Genomic DNA, 18,294 nt, shown 5'->3' with positions numbered 1-18,294 from the left:
GTAGAAGAGGACATAAGAATAGTGTATGGCTCTAGAAATATTGTCCAACCACAGTTAACTATTATAAATACAATACCCAAATACATAGGAATTGTTTATATTTTCAAGCACACAAGCATATCCTAACCATCAGCTATGAGTAACTTGCTATAGAACCCAGCTTGGCAAACTATGACATTCCAAAATATCATTTAACTATGAGAAGACTTATATTACCACTTTTATACCTTCAGAAAATAAATAAACACCAATCAATTATCAAAATACAGGTGAATCAACCATTTTACCCACATTGGATCCCTTTTACTCTTCAACCAAGCTACCCTTCTTTGTTTTTATTCACTAACATTCTATTTACCCCTCTATTTGTAGGCCTTTCTCTTAACTTTTTATGATAGTTGATAGTTTCCTTTGATTTTCTCTATAGCTAGTGTCATATGGGTTTACTGCTTTGTCATCTTTAACTTATTCGATAGTCTATCACTTCTCATTTTTCTAGAATGTCTGTTATTTTTTATTTACATCTTTTTCGTTCCTGTTTTATATTTGTTGGTGCATAATTCACAATATCTCGTATTTGTCATTGGCTTTGTTATAATATATACATATACAGAAAGTATAATTGAAGTTGTTGGGATTATTCGACATAATTTTAATTTATCGTTTGTACAAAAATGATCTTTTACTGGTATCCATTTAGTGTTGGAGATGTACTAAATATTTACGAGACACAACATAAAATGCCTCAAATGAGAGAAGAGATGGTATAATCTCCCATGTCAGTACTCTTATCAATTTGAAGCATTTTGCAAGTTCATAAAATCTTTACTCTCCTCTAGGCTCTAGTAATTCAGAAACTTGATGTAAGCACATGAACCGTACAGCTATTTCCAAAGCAATTTTCGCTAATCGCATTGACTTAAAGTTACCAGGAGTTGGAACAAGCATGAACACCAAACAAAGTGGCAAACCATTAAAAGCATCGTAAACATATCAATCAAATAGGAGACTCAACACAACCTCCGCATAGGAGCAGCTATGACTATTCAGTCCAGTAACTTTGAAACGCTAATATGAAACTAAAATACGCAAACTTCACTGCATTTAGCAACAAATCAAATAGAAATTCAAGGATAAAATCTGACCAAAAGCTTCATTGCTCAGCTGAGTGTTTCTTTTCCATGTTCTCCACTTAATTCTCCCTTAATCCTGATAAAAGAAAAACAAATGCAATACCTGAGGAAGATATAAAAGAAGAGGAAGAGAGAGATAGAGGGTAAAAGAAAGAGAGATATTGATAGACAACAGTATGTGAAGGAAATTAGTAAATGCTAATTTTACTGAAAAGTGAAATGAAAGACTGTCATTCTACCAGTATCATCCCAATAAGGCCTACTAATCATCATCAATTGCTCAAAGAAAGCAAAATTTTATCAGAATTATAAAATAAAGCATCCTTCTTTGGGTAAATAGCAGTGTTCCAACACCAAATTCACTAAATTAAACAGAGAAACTTTGATAATGCCTAATAATCCATCACAACCATATAACCAACTGCTACTTACATGATAGGTAGGTTGGTACATATAGTGTGAGAAATTAGTAACGAAAATTGAGCAAATCTAAGTTAACAACTAGGGCACAAAACTAAATACTAAAACAAAAAATTAGTCTAAATACAAAGAACAAAAATAGAAGGAAAAAAGACAACAGCCAAACCTAGGGCTCGATATTTGTAAAAATGCTGGAAATTAGCGAGGTAAAGCTATCTACATCGAAGCAAATAAAAACTAGATGGAAAAGCTATATATATATATATATAAAAGATCTACATCGAAGCAAATAAAAACTAGATGGAAAAGCTATATATATATATATATAAAAGAGAGAGATGAATTGGTGATAGCCGGATGATAGTCAGTAAGGGAATTGGTGGCTGAATTAGAGTTGAATTTAGTGGGTACTTTTTGTGGTTTACAAGGAGGGAATGGGTGAGCGGGAATGAAAGTTAAAGAGGAAAAAAGTTGGAGGGAGTATAAAATAATAAAAGTTGGATTCCTATTAAACTAAGTTTAATGGCTATGTCTTTCAATTGCCATTAATCTATTGCCAGTAATATTTGAGTCAATTAGCGGCAAATCACTTAGTATTTGTTTCTTCTTCCAAAATCCCGATGCAATTAATTTGTCTTGAGGTGAAAGCGGGTCAGCAGAAGGAATAAGTTACCTTGAAACGAAGCATCTGCTACTTCTGAATTATTGCCAATCACTTGTCTATTATCTGCTTCGCAAGGCAAAAGGATTCTCAATTGATTGTTTTTGGAGAAGGTATGTTGAAGCTCTTCCCTCTTTCCAGCTCCTCTTGGGTAGTTTTCTGCTCCTAATTGCAGTTGTGCAGATTTTCCCCCATCGACAAGAAACTACAGTATCAAATTCAGAAGCTCACAAGTGAGAATGGAACAGATACCCAGAAGGAGGACGTATCGTCCAAATCCTGATTTGCTTTGCTTGTTAGTAAATTAAAACACGTGGCACAGAGGTGGGTGATTGGTACTTGACCATTTTACTTCCTTTTTCCTCTTCCTGTTCAAAGACTTGACTCGATCATTAGCAGTTCAAAAAGTTGAAGTTATGATTTTACTCTCTCAATCTCCCATATGATTTCCTAAAATAAAAGAGATGGTTGAATGTTTCTTGTCTAGAGCTACAGGATGGCAGCAATGTATATCGACCCCCCAAACTTGTACCTGCTCCTATGGAAGAAGATAAAATGTAATGTCCCCTCCTGTATTTTACTATTGCTTTCGGTGAAAAATACAGGTAAGAGAAGTTGTTGGAACTGAAAGTAGAGAACTCAGAGAGTACATGGCTAAAATGGAAGAACGTGCACGACAAGAAGAGGAGACGTTTGCTCGTGCCCCTCTCACAAAGTTGGAAAAAAAGAAAATGAAACATCTGAAGAAGTCAAGAAATGGGTAAGTTTTGTAGGAACTGTATGATCAGTCTTACTAATTAAAAAGAAAAGCACTGTATGGTCAGTCTTGATCATTTCACGTAGAAACTTAATGTATGCGTAGTCTGGAGAGTGCCGGAAGATTAGGTGGAGCTCTGTTTTTTTGTTAAATGGACGCTAATCTCTTCCCTTTAATTGTGCTAGGTTGCTTGGGCAGACAGATAGTTTCTATGACGAGATAAAAAGTTTGCCTTTAGGGGATGCTTCTGAACAATCAGCAAACTTTGATAACGGCAGCGCTGGAATCAAACAACAGAAGAAGCGTAAGGTAATTGTTTAGGGAGATTGGATATATCCTTGGTTTGTCAGTTTTTCAGAATACGAAGTTTAGATCTGCTCGAGAGAGTTATATATGAATCCTCGCCGTTGCTGTGATGTAATAATTGCCCTAGACATATATAAATCTTGTCCATTCCCATTTAGGTGATGATCGAGCTAGTGAATGCATAAAATGTTGATATTCTGGAATGGTTGCTTATTCTCTTGTTTTTACTCAGCTCAATAATTTAATTGGACGGAACTTGTTGGCCCCTGAGTTCTGTGATTATTTTCAATGCTTCACAACCCTCCACTCTTCCCTGACTTTGTATGTATAGTGAACAACCTTGTGTCCTGAAGCAAGCAGTAAAACTGTAATACTCGCGGTTAAAATGGAGCTTATTTGTCCATTTAATTTGTAGTAGCTTATAATTTGTCTCTATCTTTTGTTTATGGACATAAGTTTATTTTGTAAGGGGAAACTTGCTGGAAATTAACTTCTAATATCTATGTACTGCAGAGGAGGAATTGAACGACTGCAAGCTTGAGTACATCAATATCCAAGAATATAGAGACTTAGGTAGGAATGATTAGAGGTTCCTTGGCTCATGTAAGATGTACAACTTCATCATGATGTTAATTTTTGTGACTTTTATCGCTTCAAAATCTGCACCGTATTTGTTATTGTTGTCAGCAGTTAAGATTGAAGTTTCTTGCTGCAAGGCTAATGTGCCATGGTGGATGTGGTTTGGCTGTATGTTTCTCTTTCGAAAATTATGGGACAGACAGGTAAACTGAAGCCTCTTATGGTTGTATAATCCGTTCACAAAATCAAAAAGGAAATTGTAGTTCTTTTTAGGTAATTCTCATCTCCATTACATTGAGATTTAAGACGTCTGAATACAAGCTACTTGTTGGGGGTCTGCATTGCCTATCTAAAAGTTCTGTGTAATGTGAAAATCTGAACCTCTTTTTATCCTGTGATCATTTTCAGTGATAATTTGGAAATGCTAGTGTTTTCTGTGCTCATACAACTGCACATAAGCAGTGGAAATAGGATTCGTCATTTCAATCCTTCCGTATACTCTGGTTACGTTGGCAAATATTTTGCTCATGAATTGGTACTGTTAAACTTACTAATCATATGCATCCACAAAGAGACTTAGCGAGCTGCTTAAATTGTAGAGCCAAAACAACTTTAAAAGATAACAGAGATCAAACGCAAGTACTAGAGAGAAAAAATCTGTTCTCCACATAAATAATTGTATCATTTAGTTTTATCTGCATAAATCATTCATTTATACTTTTAAACATTATATCGTTATTGGCGAAATACATAAAAAGGTCCCTTTAAGTTGTCCTCGATGATCAACAAACACCTCAACCGAGTCATTTTTCATTTTAACACTTCAAGCGGCTATTAAATAGGTCAAGTAAATAACCGAGTACAACAGACCATATACGTGAATTGCACTTGCCGATGACATGTCAAATAGACCAATCAAAAAATGACATGTGTAATTTTGCCATATATAATTAACAAAAAGAAAATATATTTAAAGAAGAAAAGAACCGTTCTTTACCATCTCCTCTCTCATTTTGACATAGCAGCTGTCGGCTCCTCTCTCCCTCCATTTGTGCCGCCGCATCGGCACCAATCGCCGCCTCCGGAGGTGATGACCGACTAGGCGGCGACCTCCCCTTCTACCACAACCACCCTTTACCCTCCCCCCTTCTCCCTATCACTGTTTTGTCGAGGCAGAACCCTTACCGACAGGCCTTCAAACGCCGGTGAAATCTACAAAGTCGGTGACCTCATTAAAACCGGTCGACTTTAGATACATCCAAATCTGACTGAAGATATGTTTTTGCGTCATGTTTGTGGATTGTTTTTCATCAGTCTGGCCGGATTTACGTTTTTCAGGCGACCCCCTCGCTTATGTCCTTTTTACTGCTCTATATGTTCCCTTGAGTTGATGGTGATTTTCGATGTGGCCGTGAAACCTGCCGAAAAGTCGAAATCCGGCGGTCCTTCGCTTTGCCAGTGTTTTCAGCCATGTTTTCCGGCTACCTTTTGTTATGATATTCCCCTCCCCCCTCCTTCATCTTCTTCTGCCCGTCCTTCTCCTCCAATTTTTACACCACCTAAATACCAGATTGTCCCGGAATAATGCATTCAGCGAAAAGATAATAGACTGAAACCAACAAATTGATATTTAAGAACCAATTCCCACAAATTGATAATACACCGAAACTAACAAATTGATAATTGATATTTAGGCGGTGTGAAAATTGGAGGAGAAGTATGTGGGTAAATTAGGTGGGGTCCACATTATCTTAGGAAAAGAAAAGGAAAAACCTAATTTTTGGTAGGCAACTCCCGTCCGAGAAAGTGCATTTCACGCGAAGGGACTGACATGGTCGGGTATTTGGTTAATCTTGTTTTGTGAATAAATAAATTAGGTGTTCAGTTGATCGCTGAAGGCAACTTAAAGGGGTCGTTTATATATTTCGCATTATTTATATATCATTATTTATATATTTCGCCTATTGTTATTTATCAAAAATTTTAGGAGCTGTAAGGCCAATCTCTTCATTAATCAGTAAAAGACTAACATATTCACATTTTTAATTTGTTATTTGACAAATTTTTGAAGAGTCGTGATAAAAGTATTTCATAAGATATTTCCACATAAGTCTTCATAAATCTTCCGTAGGGTAGGAAATTTTTCTTATTGAACTAGCTAAATGCGACCAACACTCATTATTTTCAAAAATATATTATCAAACATGCCGTTTAATTAATATTTATGTTATTTTTTAAAACTCTATCCTTATTGATAGGATTGTTCATAAAAATCCAAAAACTCGAACCAAACCGAAAACCAAATCAAACCGACCAAAAAAATCGATACTTTTTGGTTTGGTTTAGTTTTGGTTTTGAAATTTAAAAACCGATCAAATTTGGTTTGGTTTTAATAAAAAAAAACCAAACCAAACCGAATATAGGAGTAACTATTTTAAATTTATTATTACACCTATATATATGTATACTTTTATACAAAGTTTCAAAAATTTTATAGTAAATATTAATCGTTTGCACTTTTAGTACAGGTCTTTACCTTTACATTCTAGTTTGATTGGTAGTTTTCTTTTGTTAAGTGTAAGAATCTATTTCATGTTAAAAATAATATATTTTTAATTGAGTCCTTAAATTATTCATCACTATTTGATTCAATTATCATCAATATATCTTGGTAAATAATAGATTTCTCAAAGGGCAATTGATTTGATAGTGTTACGTTGAAAATGTGATCGCCGAAATATGTGTTTGGTAGTGTATGTCTTATATTTAAGAAAAAACCAACAAATAGCCGAAAAAACCAACATAAACCGAATCAAGAAAAAACCGACTTAATTGGTTTGGTTTGGTTCTAATATTTGAAAAAACCGACTTACTTGGTTTGATTTTTTTTTAGGGAAAAACCGATCCAAACCGAACTATGAACACCCCTACTTATTGATATAAGAAAATGCGCAATGCAGCGTGTACCATGGGACTAGTCATTTTAAAAGCATAAGCAATGGAAGTTATGTATTGCGCATACATATCCAAGAACCAATTTTCCCGTAAGAATAAGCGAGTTTAGTATGATTATTGAAACGCGTAAAGGTGGCAAAAAGTGCGAATGCATCTCATTATCTCTAGAGGATGTTCAGAATCATCCTGTTGAGGTTTTTAATAATCATAAATTTAATGAGTAGTATTTACTTTTTAATGGGTAGCTGCAAACCTTTTTTTTTTTTTGTTGATTCCCCTCCCCTTTGATTAAGAGCTATTGCTCCTTTAATTTGGTGACTCAACCCACGACAGTGGAGTTGTAACTATTTGAACAACCCCTCTTGTCGCAAACTATATTTCTTACTCTTCCATAAAATAAGTCTATCCTAAACAGTAATGCTTATTAAGTCGCAAATTACTAGCCCACATTTACCTTCTCGGTTGTTATGCTGATGCATTCTGCTTTTCTGTTGAGAGGAGTTTTGGAGCGAGATCTAGTGAGTATAACACAGGGGCATTCAAAATGGAACATCTGATAAAAGGGTGTTCCAAATGGAACATCTGTTTGTGTGTGTTGTTGTTGGGTGGGTGGGGGAGGAGGAGGGATAACTAATCTCCACAAAAGTTCGTGATTGGTATTGCTCATACCACAAGTTTAAAGGCTGAGTAAATTGTTCATTACAAAGGATACAGGAAAGTTAACATAATGACAGATCGATATTCTTAGCATTCGCAGATAATGACATTACATAACTTGTTTCACCATTTGGTGAAGACTTCACTGGAATAACAGAAAAGGAAAAGCTGGCAATAGATAACTCGCTTCGCTACTTGATAGCCTAACAACTTGTTTGGATGATTGTTACATATTGTATCTTATTGTATTTTATCTGGAAACAATGTTTGTTTTGATTGTTTATTTAAAATTGATTGTATCGTATTATTAAATCCATTGTTCCGGAACAACCAAAAGCTCCAATTTTTTAAACAATCGATTTAGTGTGGTGGGATTATTTCGTATTTTCTTTTCCAATTATGTCCTTACTTATTACTTCATAATTCTATTTTATCCTTTTATTTTTTTTTTTTTTAACTCCAGATCTCCAACTTATTGACCTACTTTATCCACGTCCATGTTTTCCGGAGTTGGTTTGTGTTATTCTTTTCATCCAAATCTCCGTTCGTTTCTTTATCTCTTTCCATCTTATTAGATTTTTTTTAAAGAGGTTTCTTAAATTATTTTTATATGTAATTCTTGATAAATTTTATTTAAAACAACTGAGGATATTTTAGTAAACTTATCAGTTACAGTACAATACGATACAGTCAAACCAAACAACAAAATTGTTATTTAACAACAGCAAATGATACAATCTATCCAAACGTTGTATCCACAAAATGATACAGTACAATACAATACATTATAAAACGATGGGTAACAATGATCCAAACATAGTGTAAATTTCTTTCTCTATTTTTGCAATCGAAATAATTACTTCGAATAAATTTATTTCTGGAATCTTGTGCCTTACCCAATAAAGAAAAAAAGAAAAAGATTACACAAATGTCTCTTTTGCAGGAAAACCTCAGCAAAAAGATCTAGCAATTAAATTTCTTTAGTCAACCGTAGGCATTTCATAACAAGAGTCCTTTGGTATTGTGATCCACTTGTAATGTCAAAACACTCTAACAGTGCAAGTACACCCCAGAATACGTCAATGCTTGTGGTGATTAACCATACCTTAGCCTGTGATGACATCCGGTAGTAGGATTAGTCAATTAATGACATTGTTAAATCCATTGTGCTGGTAGGCCGCACCATTTGACCAGGGAACAATGCATCTTAGAAGATGGAGATTATACCCTTGTGGATCGATGCCTTTCCAAGATGATGACTATTAAATCCAGAATCTTGATAGAAGGACATCAGTTGCAATGATTCGAACGAGTCACAATTCTTTGTCCTGCTTCTGAGCCCATGGTATGTTATACAGGATAAGACCAATGAGAAGGACAGCACTACCGAGAAGGAAATAGGGGCTCAAAACTGAACCTTCTGGGAGATATGGCAGCGGTATGGAGAGAAGATACATTGATAAAGGCACTACAAAAGCAGAGAGGAAAAAAGATGTAGTTGGTCATAGGACTGCAAAAAAAATTGAATATAAACAACACCTCTAAGTATTGTGTTCGGAGCATCTGTGAGAGGGAGAGAGAACCTGATGACATCACAACAAGGGATGAAATCACAGCAGTCGAGATTTTCACAAGATTGAGAATTGATATGTTGAAAGCAATATTTGTAAATATGTAAAGAAGGGGTAGCAACGGCGCCCCATCACAACCTGATCAATAGAATTGCCAAAAGGACAGTAAGACTCATCAATCCATGATGTAGGGAAAAAATGCTTCTAACTTGATAATTCTTTTATGGAGAAAAAAAATCACGTGTTCACATCTACTATGGGAAAAGACAATTAAAATTTTGTTTAGCTACTTAAGTTCTACATCAGAGCTACTGAAACTAATACATGTTTGTGACATGAACAATGCTTTGAAGATTGGCTTCTTTTATAGAGAACTAGGTTTTGATGTAGGTTCTCTATTTTTTTGGTATACGGCTTTTGTATATGGGGTTTCACCATTTTTTATAAAATTAGTATTTACCTTATTAAAAAATGTAACATTATGCCAGCAGTAAATGGCCAATTCGAGCAACTACCAGAAATTTGTGCTATCATTCTAATTTTCTTCTTCTTCATGTTTCCACTGATAAAGTATAGCTATGGACTGAATCCTAAGAGACATGTACTAATATGCAAACAACTAGGCACACAACTAGCTTATATTTCCAGAATACCTTATGATAGCAAGATTTCAGTTATACAATTCACGTCGAGTGGCAACCAACATTAAGTTTTTAAATCCAGTTTCTGTGCTTGGTTTTTATTATTCCAGTACCCCCAAGTTCTATGGATATTTTCACAATGTAAGTTAGAGCAATCTACTAACAACTAACAAGTAGATAAATCCATACTACCCAAAATATCTCCACCCTTGTTTCCGATGGGTGCATTTATAACCTTGAAATCTCTATGTGATTGACTGAAGAAAGCGGGTGCCTATAGTAAGCAAGATTTCCTGCCAAAATATTCTAGGTTCAAGTCTTTTCCTTCCTGCCAGCTTCCCCAAAAAAGAAACTTAAGGTCCTCATCAAACTCTGAACTCAGCAGGATTGCAGAGGTCACATCTGGGGCTGACCTGTTAAAACTGCTATCTACGGGGGAGACATGGGGAGCTTCTCATATTGTGCGTAAAACATGCGGAGTTTAAAAGAAAATATGTTAACTGCAGAAGATCATGACCTTCACGAACTCACTTTACAAATCCTGAAATGATGCCATTGTCCTTTTATGCAAGCAACATATAGGTCCAAGAGAACAGAGATTGTACCTGAAATATTGTTCCCTATGTTGAAGAAGCAACCAGCACCGCTCTTAAGAAATGAAGGGAGCTCAGAAAATGGTATCCCCTTCAAGTTTGAAAGAAAAGGCAGAAAAAGGAGAACAAAAAGAGCCTACAAATAAAACACATATTACGAAAAGAAACATTCAGAATACAGCATTGCTGAACAGTCAACAGATCAACTCACTCTGATATGTGTGTGAGTGTCTAATACATATGTATAGAAGAAGCAATTCTCTACTAACATATCAATTGTCTATAAGTGCAATGTCATTTTAATAACTATAATTGATTCTGCAATAACACTTCAGCAACAGCATAAATTGAAATTGAGGAGCATAAAGGGTTAGAGTGGCTTGTAAGTCTATGAAAAACATCTCAGGATCCAGTCAAAACTAAAAAGAGATTTTGCATATTGTACTGCAATCTTTCAAGCATTTCTTCTCTCTATCATTAAAACCGTTAGCCATGAGCTCTTGCATAACTGCCAATGAAACTTCAGTGAAAGAACTAGATTTCATGTTCAAGACAACACCTGCGCAAAGAAGTATCTTTATCTTCCAGTTGACTGCTGGAATTGAAGAAATGGTGCTGAATGTGATTACAACTATGTCATACAAAAGCCAGCAGTTGGTATTTAGTTCCACTTGACTTCTGGAATTGAAGAATGGTGCTGAATGTGAATACTACCAAGTCAACAGAAGAGCCACTAATTGGTATTTGGTTAAGGCTAATTAAATCAGTATATATGTAAGCATTCAACTCTAAACTCTAAAGTAAATAACCCTGAAGAATTGTCAGAACGAAAAGTTAGTGTATCAAAATTTCTCTTACTCATACAATTACCTGGAATGCAGATCCAAAAGAATTGACGACAAAAATATCTAGCACCTTCCCCTGGATAAATTGTAAGATTTATCAGGACTGTGCATTATGCATTACCAACAGAATTGAAAAGAGACCAATGGAGTATCTTTGGAGCATCCCGTATTCAAAGCTAAGTGAAGGCACACAAAAACGAAACTCTGTACAAGAGCTATGCACCTTGAGTCTGCTGGCAGCATCAATAAAAACAAACTCCTACACATTCAAAGCCCTTAAAATGATTATCTAAGGATCCAGACTGCTACTGGTAATTTGGTATACCATGATTTACTGAATACCTTAATAACAGACGCAGCGGCTTGGAATGCACTCGAAGCAACCATCAATACTGGCCAAACAAATGCGATTCCTGCCAGCATCTGATTGGAGTCTGGTCCACTGCATTCCACAAGGACAAAAGCCAAGGTAAATAAAAGCAGAATAGCATACAGAAATAGTGAGTTGCTTGATCATGCAGAACAATTTCCTATCACTATCTATAACAGCTCATTTGCCGAAAGGATCAGCCATAGGAAGTAGCTAAGTAACGAGAAAGAAAACAGGAATATATGTTATAAGCTCTGCATGTTCCCAAACGTCTCTGTCAATAGAAGTGAAATATTGTAGGTTCCCTCCAGCAGAGTGTTGGACCTTGTTACGGCTAGTACCACTCCAGCAACCACCAGTAAGCATCCGCCTATCTGATTCATCGAGTATCTTCGCCCAAGTATGAAAACAGAGAGAGCCAACTGCCACACCAAGAAGGTCTGCAATAGAAAGGTCTTTGCTAAGCAATCTTGTTTTGCTTCTTCTACGGACGAGTGAGATCTTTGTTAAGCGATCTTCAGGATGCAATTATAACTCTACTTGTTGAAGTTGGTTAAGACATGAATTTTCAGCAAGTTACAGAACCTATTCCCAATCCATGAATCCATTAACAAGTAAGAGGAAATAAAACAAAGTGTTTCCATCAAGGCATTGAAATGAGTAAACTACTACCTGACACTGTGCCGGCAGAATCCTTGGACTCCAAATCATAACAGTAGCGTCAATATATTTAATACTTTGCTGATCACCTCCAGATATCCAGTTTCATAGACTGATAAACTAGATAATTTCATACAGACACTGTTTTCCTAAAACATAAGAAATCCTATTACTCTCTCCCTCTCGTTACTTTTTCTTTGGGGGGGGGGGGGGAGGACTGCAAAATACATATATCTGATGCAAGTTACAAGGAAACAAAGAAAAAGATTTAACAGTACTGGGTCATCTTCTGGGTAATTTCTCAGTTTACTAAGACAATAGCTTGTTTCATTGAACAATAAATGCTGATAACAGTTACTTATCTCTAACAAAATGCTCCCAAATACGTGACCTATATGGATAAACCATTATGTTTATATAAGTTATTTTTCCTCTTCCTTTGGGAATTTTTGTTTAAAGGTATTTCACGACTTCTTTGATATTGAGGAGCCTAATACATATTCAAGACAGCTTAAATGCTAATTTTTACATATCTATACATTTAATCCGAGTCACTGGGCATGCATTTAATCCTCATCCAACAGCTACTATAATGGAGTAATAAGTTCTAATGGCATTTTGTAGATGCTAAAGGAAAATCAAGGATGCATTGAACGTGTCATTCCACCAGAAAAGGGTGTCCCACTGTCAACCCTCTAGGAAATCTACTGTAAATGGAAAGATAAATTGTGAACCACTCATATGTTTTTTGGCAATAAAGGGAAGCTACTATTGTTGACATTACCTGATTAAGTATCGGTATGGCTGGTCCAGGAAGCATTGCTGTAAAATATCAAAAAGCAAGCGATCAGAAATAACTTCTTAACTGATTGAATCATTTATATTCATTTCTCAGTGGAGCTTACTATTGTTTTTCAGGTTCATATCAAGCAGCAAAAAAAATGAGAAAAGTCTAATCATTGTGGGAAGACGAGAGTTTAGAGTAAGAAAGCAGAACACATAAAGGATCTAAACTAAATGTTTTTTCCAAAGCAGGCAGAGATATTAATCTAGACAGGGAGGGGCAACAGTTAATTTATTATCCTAGAACTTTCCTAAGTACAATGTAATACCTCCAGCATACATTCCAGAAATAACCCCCAGGGCTTCAAGGAAACCAATGAGCAAAAAGCGTGATTTTGGATAGGCCACCATCTCGTCAGTTACAATACCAGCATGATATCTCGCATACAATATGGATAAGTAAATAGCCAAGTACCTGAAGTTAATGAACCACATTACTATCAGTCTCTACATAGTATAACAAATAGCAATTAACCAGGATCAAAAAGCTCAATTAAATCATGGCATTTCAGAATAAAAGTCAAAGTTACATGTTTCTCAGAACCTGTTTTGACAAACATATTTTAGTGTTTTAATTTAGATCATCTTCTCAGCTTGTCATCGACTTGAATGTAGGCAAATGCTGCCCCCGAAGACTCAAATATTCACCTGTCATTTATTTGCCTACCCATCTAAGTTAGGTCAAAACCTGTTAATAACTTACATTATTCTGACATGCTAGAATATGAGACATGACGGCATAGAGCCATGTATTTGCACTTGTGCAACTGCATGGAAACTTGGTCTCTAGCAATCAATGATAGAGAGATATAACCGGTATTACACTAGTTATTCAACATTCCAATCCCAGCATCTTCAATGCAAAAGAAATTTACTAGGAACAATGTCCAGTTGTAATTTTGGGCTTCGAAAATGCAATAGGTGATCGATGAATTACTAAATCAAACGGGTCAAGAAAATAGTGTCTCTACTCACATGCTAAGGTTGGAACAGTTTTTTACATGTAAAAGGTAACAAACTTATTACATGTCACCTCATCCTCTTCCTTCTTTGGTCTTAAAATGATTTTTCAAAGTGAAACGTAGGACTAAAGATGTTAGTGTTACTCCGTTCCAATTTATCTTATACTCTTCTCAATTTGAAAAGTTCCAGAATATTTGTCACAGTTCCTCTTCTAAAAAGAAGTCACAACTTTCAAGATTAAGAAATTCACGCATCCAATAAAAATTTCAATTTTGATGTGATGTTTTCTCTATAAAACTATTTTTTTCTTCTACCATTACCGATATGATATATAGGTCAAATTAACCTCTTAAACTCCGCACCCTGTCAAATACCTCTCTATAAATGGTAACAAACGGAGTATTCTCCATTGTTCTTAAGGTACTTCAAAGTGGAAGTTTTTGCCCTAAAGACGTTATTTTCAATGTTGGGGGAGCTGATTATGGAGATCTCTGCAAGGTCATTTAGGGACAACATGTAGTAATTGCAAATTTACTTATTATATTTCTTGATTAGCTACCGTGGACACTATGCTATAGTTAAAAGAAAGCTTGTACCACCAAAGATTTATATCTACCATGTAATTGCAATTTAATTTAACCTAAGGTAACTAGGCATACATTTCATAATTCATAAATAGTTAATACAAGTCATTAAGTGGAAGTACAATTTCGAAGTCAAACCAAGAGATTCATACAACTTAAAACTTCTGGCATTTTCTTCACAATACTCATAGCCACGTTGAAATCTAGGCTGAAAAATATCTCTAGGCAAGTCTACAATATACTCTTAAAGAATCCAGTATTAAGTAGAGGTCAAATTACTAAATATATATTTTTTTATCTCAAATCAAATATAGGTTTAAAAATAAAATTTACAAATTCAGAGAAAGAAACATTATACATCACAATCTTTTATCATTAATTTTATAAAATGAATGAAAAGGTTGTAGTCAAAGGAAAAAAAGAAAAACAATCACACTCTTCAAATAGTAAGTATCGTTCTTTTTAAGTTGGAGAAAGTATTAAGAGCCTGTTTGGGTTAGCTAATTGAAACTGATCTTTTAAATTTAAATTCATAAAAGTGATTATGAGCAGTTTGACCAGCTTATAAGCTTACCCAAATAACCTCTAAAATAGTTCTAGAAAGAACTCTAATTTTGAAGGTACAAAAACCAAATCATATCCCACAGGTAAATGAGGTATATAGGTGATCACACTATAATTGTAAGAATAAATTATAAAACTCACCCAAAAGTGGTAACCTGAGCTAGAAAAAAGGGGTATTCTTTCATAGGAACAAGGGCAAGTTTGTAAAGTACACGATTCGCAACCCCAAGCACCAGAGTTAAAGCAGAGTTCAAAATGATTAGCTCTCTAGTCACATTCGAATCACTTCCCACGGCGCGTGCGGCAAATTTTGAGCTCGAATTCGAGAACTGCCGTGAAAAAGAGGTCCTTCTGCGGTGGATTTGAAGTCGCCGTGAAGATGTAAGAAGAGGCATCGGAGAAGAAGACAATATGAAGAGAAATTTAGGGTTTGGTATATTGATAATGGCCAGACGAGGAAGAGATGATGAAATGTGGAAATGGTTTGGGAATTTGGCGCGAATTGTTAGAGAGCGAGACTCCATGAATTTGCTGTTTCGTTAGGTGAATGTGAATGAGGAAAGCTCACTGATAGCTTACCTACTACACCAGGGAAATTCAAACCTTATAACTACTATTTGGGGTCCCATTTGTTTTGAACGTGAAATTATATAGGGTGAAAATGTTTTTCGAAAATTATTCTTCACTATAAATTCTATTTACTATCCAACACTCTTTAAAATTTTAAAAATATTTCAAATGGATCATTGGAGAAAAATATAAGCGAAAAAGACATATTTTTTCTTTTAATAAAAAAATGTTTTTCACGTTTGAATGCGTTTTGAAAAATATAGTAATAACTTATTTTCTGAAAATATTCAGAAAATAATTGGCATCATTACTAAATACACGCTTAGTTTGTTTGTTTCAGAAAAGAAATCACCCCCTCCGTCCCAAATTAGTTGTCACATTTGGCATCTCAAGAGTCAAACTATATGAACTTTGCCAATATTTTGAAATATATAATTTTTATCATATTGACATGAGAATAATTGCTACTTGTACTACTTTTTATATAGTTGATCTAATCTAATTTAGCTTCGAAACTTAGTCAAATTAACTCTCGAGAAGTGAAACATGACAACTAATTTGGAAGAATGGAGGATTAATGTTTTCCTTTCTTTTCGATAAACAAGTATCAGGTGACGCGGACCTATATTATACCAAGAGAGGTCACCGACACCCGTAAAGTTCGACAAAAATTCATGTATATATGTATATATTTCTATAGTGATATATTATCAGTGACGTCCTGTATATAAAGCAGATTTTGATTTAATTCAAAAATGCACCCATAATCTTCAAATACCAAGTCCGCCTATGATTAATGACCGAAATATCTTATTAGTCCATTTAATTTGTTAACTGAACTTCATTAGGTTGGGTTCAATTTTTCACTTTATAATCCCCTCATATTTTTTTCCTTCCTTTTCTCATCTATAAAAATATCTCAAATGACCAAGAACCACGTGAAAAAGTTCACAGAAAATTACAAATGAATCAAGCAAATATAAAAGCATATGGAAAATGTGCACCCGTGTTTCATTTTTATTCCTTATTAGTCATTTTCGATCTCTTCAACCGTATTCTTATGTGGCTTGTATTTTGTTTATCTTTCAATTCATCTAAAAACATGTGTTAAAAAATTTGTGACAACTTTAATTATATTTGTGTTTTTTGTTTCAAATAATGATAGCATCTATATATCCATATATTATCATAGTACCCAACGTGCAGAGGCGGACCCATGTATGTGGGCGAGGGGTCCCATAAACTTCGGCTGAAATTCAGTATATATATACGTATATATTTTGAAAATAGTCAATTTTAAAGCAATTGCATCCTTAACAGTAAAAGCCTTTAGGGGGCACTGATTGAGCACAATAATAAGTTCCCGCAGCATAAAAATTCTGGATCCGCCGCTGCAAACGTGGAACTCGACGTTGTGCTTGACTGCTTGGTGCAGATTTTGACAACTTTTGTCTTTGATTATTCCTTTTAGCACGATAGAATTGGCAGATACCTTCTGATATTTCGCATGTTTTCATAGAAACCGTCCCTTTCTGGCGTGTTTGGTGCCACAAAAAACTAGGAAAATTATGTTTGAGAGTATTTGATAGTTCCAAGGATCATATTAATGGAAGGGCGAAAAATAATTATTCACTTGTGAATGAAAATTATTTCTCTTTACAACTATCTCAACTCTTAATTTCATATCATTGATTCAAATAGTAGGAGGCGACTCAGAGTATTTTTCAGTTGTTATGGAGTTGTATCAAGGATCTGCGCTCAGCCCATTCGTATTTACCTTGGTGATGGATGCGCTGACTCATCATATTCAAGGGAAGGTGCCATGGTGTATGCTATTTACTCATGACATAGTTCTGATTGATGAGACACGAGGCGGCGTCAACGAGAGACTGGAGGTTTGGAGACATGCCCTTGAATCTAAGGGTATCAAGTTGAGCAGGACTAACACGGAGTACCTCGAGTGCAAATTTGGCGTCGAGCCGACGGAAGTGGGAGTGGACGTGAGGCTTGACTCTCAAGTCATTCCCAAGAGGGGTAGTTTCAAGTATCTTGGGTCGGTTATTCAAGGGATTGGGGAGATCGACGGGGATATCACACACCGTATAGGGGTGGGGTGGATGAAGTGGAGGTTAGCGTCGGGAGTCCTGTGTGACAAGAAAGTGCCATTGTTACTAAAAGGTAAGTTTTATAAAGCAGTGGTTAGGTTTCCATGTTGTACGGGACTGAGTGTTGGCCGGTTAAGAACTCACACATCCAGAAGATGAAAGTAGTAGAAATGAGGATGTTGAGGTGGATATGCAAACATTCTAAGATGGATAGGATTAAGAATGAAGATATTCGGGAGAAGGTGGGCGTGGTCATTAGGGATATAGTAGATATGCCCTAGATCCAATATCATATTTGATGATTTGAACATATTTTTGTGAACGTTATTTGATATAAAAATATATGGCATTTGGTATTCTTTTATCATAGTTATTATTAATTGTTTGATTAATTTAATAAGGTCCTTGATTAAATTTTGAGACTTGTCATCGTAATGGAGATCATGATAATGAGAGTAAAGTCTCTTACAACTTAATCTAAATTTGTTCTTGATCGTAGGATTATTAATTTGAACAT

General features: G+C 35.2%; 2 protein-coding genes across 5 annotated transcripts; one reads left to right on the top strand and one right to left on the bottom strand.

The window, feature by feature from the left end:
* Positions 1–2,198: 2,198 nt before the first annotated feature.
* Positions 2,199–3,921, top strand: LOC138889169 (uncharacterized). Of its 2 annotated transcripts, XM_070172271.1 has the most exons (5): positions 2,199–2,327; positions 2,398–2,538; positions 2,820–2,974; positions 3,157–3,280; positions 3,791–3,921. In XM_070172271.1, exons 3-5 carry the CDS (start codon positions 2,865–2,867, stop codon positions 3,800–3,802), a joined length of 246 nt encoding a protein of 81 aa, XP_070028372.1. In that variant the 5' UTR covers positions 2,199–2,327; positions 2,398–2,538; positions 2,820–2,864; the 3' UTR covers positions 3,803–3,921. The 2 variants fall into 2 exon arrangements, with proteins under 2 accessions (XP_070028372.1, XP_070028371.1); XM_070172270.1 differs by lacking the exon at positions 2,199–2,327 and having other exon boundaries at positions 2,361–2,538; positions 2,702–2,974.
* A 4,237-nt stretch (positions 3,922–8,158) lies between these two features.
* On the bottom strand, positions 8,159–15,695 carry LOC104242494 (protein CLT2, chloroplastic). Of its 3 annotated transcripts, XR_011406959.1 has the most exons (11): positions 15,244–15,694; positions 13,261–13,406; positions 12,933–12,970; positions 11,813–11,928; positions 11,461–11,560; positions 11,342–11,377; positions 11,144–11,194; positions 10,286–10,409; positions 9,052–9,177; positions 8,696–8,936; positions 8,159–8,579 (listed from the first exon to the last, which is right to left on the bottom strand). XR_011406959.1 is itself a non-coding variant. In XM_009797550.2 (10 exons), exons 1-10 carry the CDS (start codon positions 15,624–15,626, stop codon positions 8,782–8,784), a joined length of 1,275 nt encoding a protein of 424 aa, XP_009795852.1. In that variant the 5' UTR covers positions 15,627–15,694; the 3' UTR covers positions 8,159–8,781. The 3 variants fall into 3 exon arrangements, 2 of the variants coding, with proteins under 2 accessions (XP_009795852.1, XP_009795853.1); XM_009797550.2 differs by having other exon boundaries at positions 8,159–8,936; XM_009797551.2 differs by lacking the exons at positions 8,159–8,579; positions 8,696–8,936; positions 9,052–9,177 and having other exon boundaries at positions 10,322–10,983; positions 15,244–15,695.
* Between the last annotated feature and the right edge of the window lie 2,599 nt (positions 15,696–18,294).

The sequence above is a fragment of the Nicotiana sylvestris genome, chromosome 4, assembly GCF_000393655.2.
Source record: "Nicotiana sylvestris chromosome 4, ASM39365v2, whole genome shotgun sequence".
Taxonomy (NCBI): Eukaryota; Viridiplantae; Streptophyta; class Magnoliopsida; order Solanales; family Solanaceae; genus Nicotiana; species Nicotiana sylvestris.
The sequence above is the reverse complement of the archived record's forward strand: the minus strand, read 5'-3'. Positions and strand labels throughout refer to the sequence as shown.

Bases quoted from the DNA above. Each gene is read 5' to 3' on its own strand.
- LOC138889169 (XM_070172271.1), top strand. From the start codon at position 2,865: ATGGCTAAAATGGAAGAACGTGCACGACAAGAAGAGGAGACGTTTGCT. The intron at 2,975-3,156 runs GTAAGTTTTGTA...TAATTGTGCTAG, and splicing joins CTGAAGAAGTCAAGAAATGG to GTTGCTTGGGCAGACAGATA.
- LOC104242494 (XM_009797550.2), bottom strand. From the start codon at position 15,626: ATGGAGTCTCGCTCTCTAACAATTCGCGCCAAATTCCCAAACCATTTC. The intron at 12,971-13,260 runs GTATTACATTGT...GATATTTTACAG, and splicing joins TTCTGGAATGTATGCTGGAG to CAATGCTTCCTGGACCAGCC. The intron at 11,561-11,812 runs GTCCAACACTCT...TGTGGAATGCAG, and splicing joins GTGGTACTAGCCGTAACAAG to TGGACCAGACTCCAATCAGA.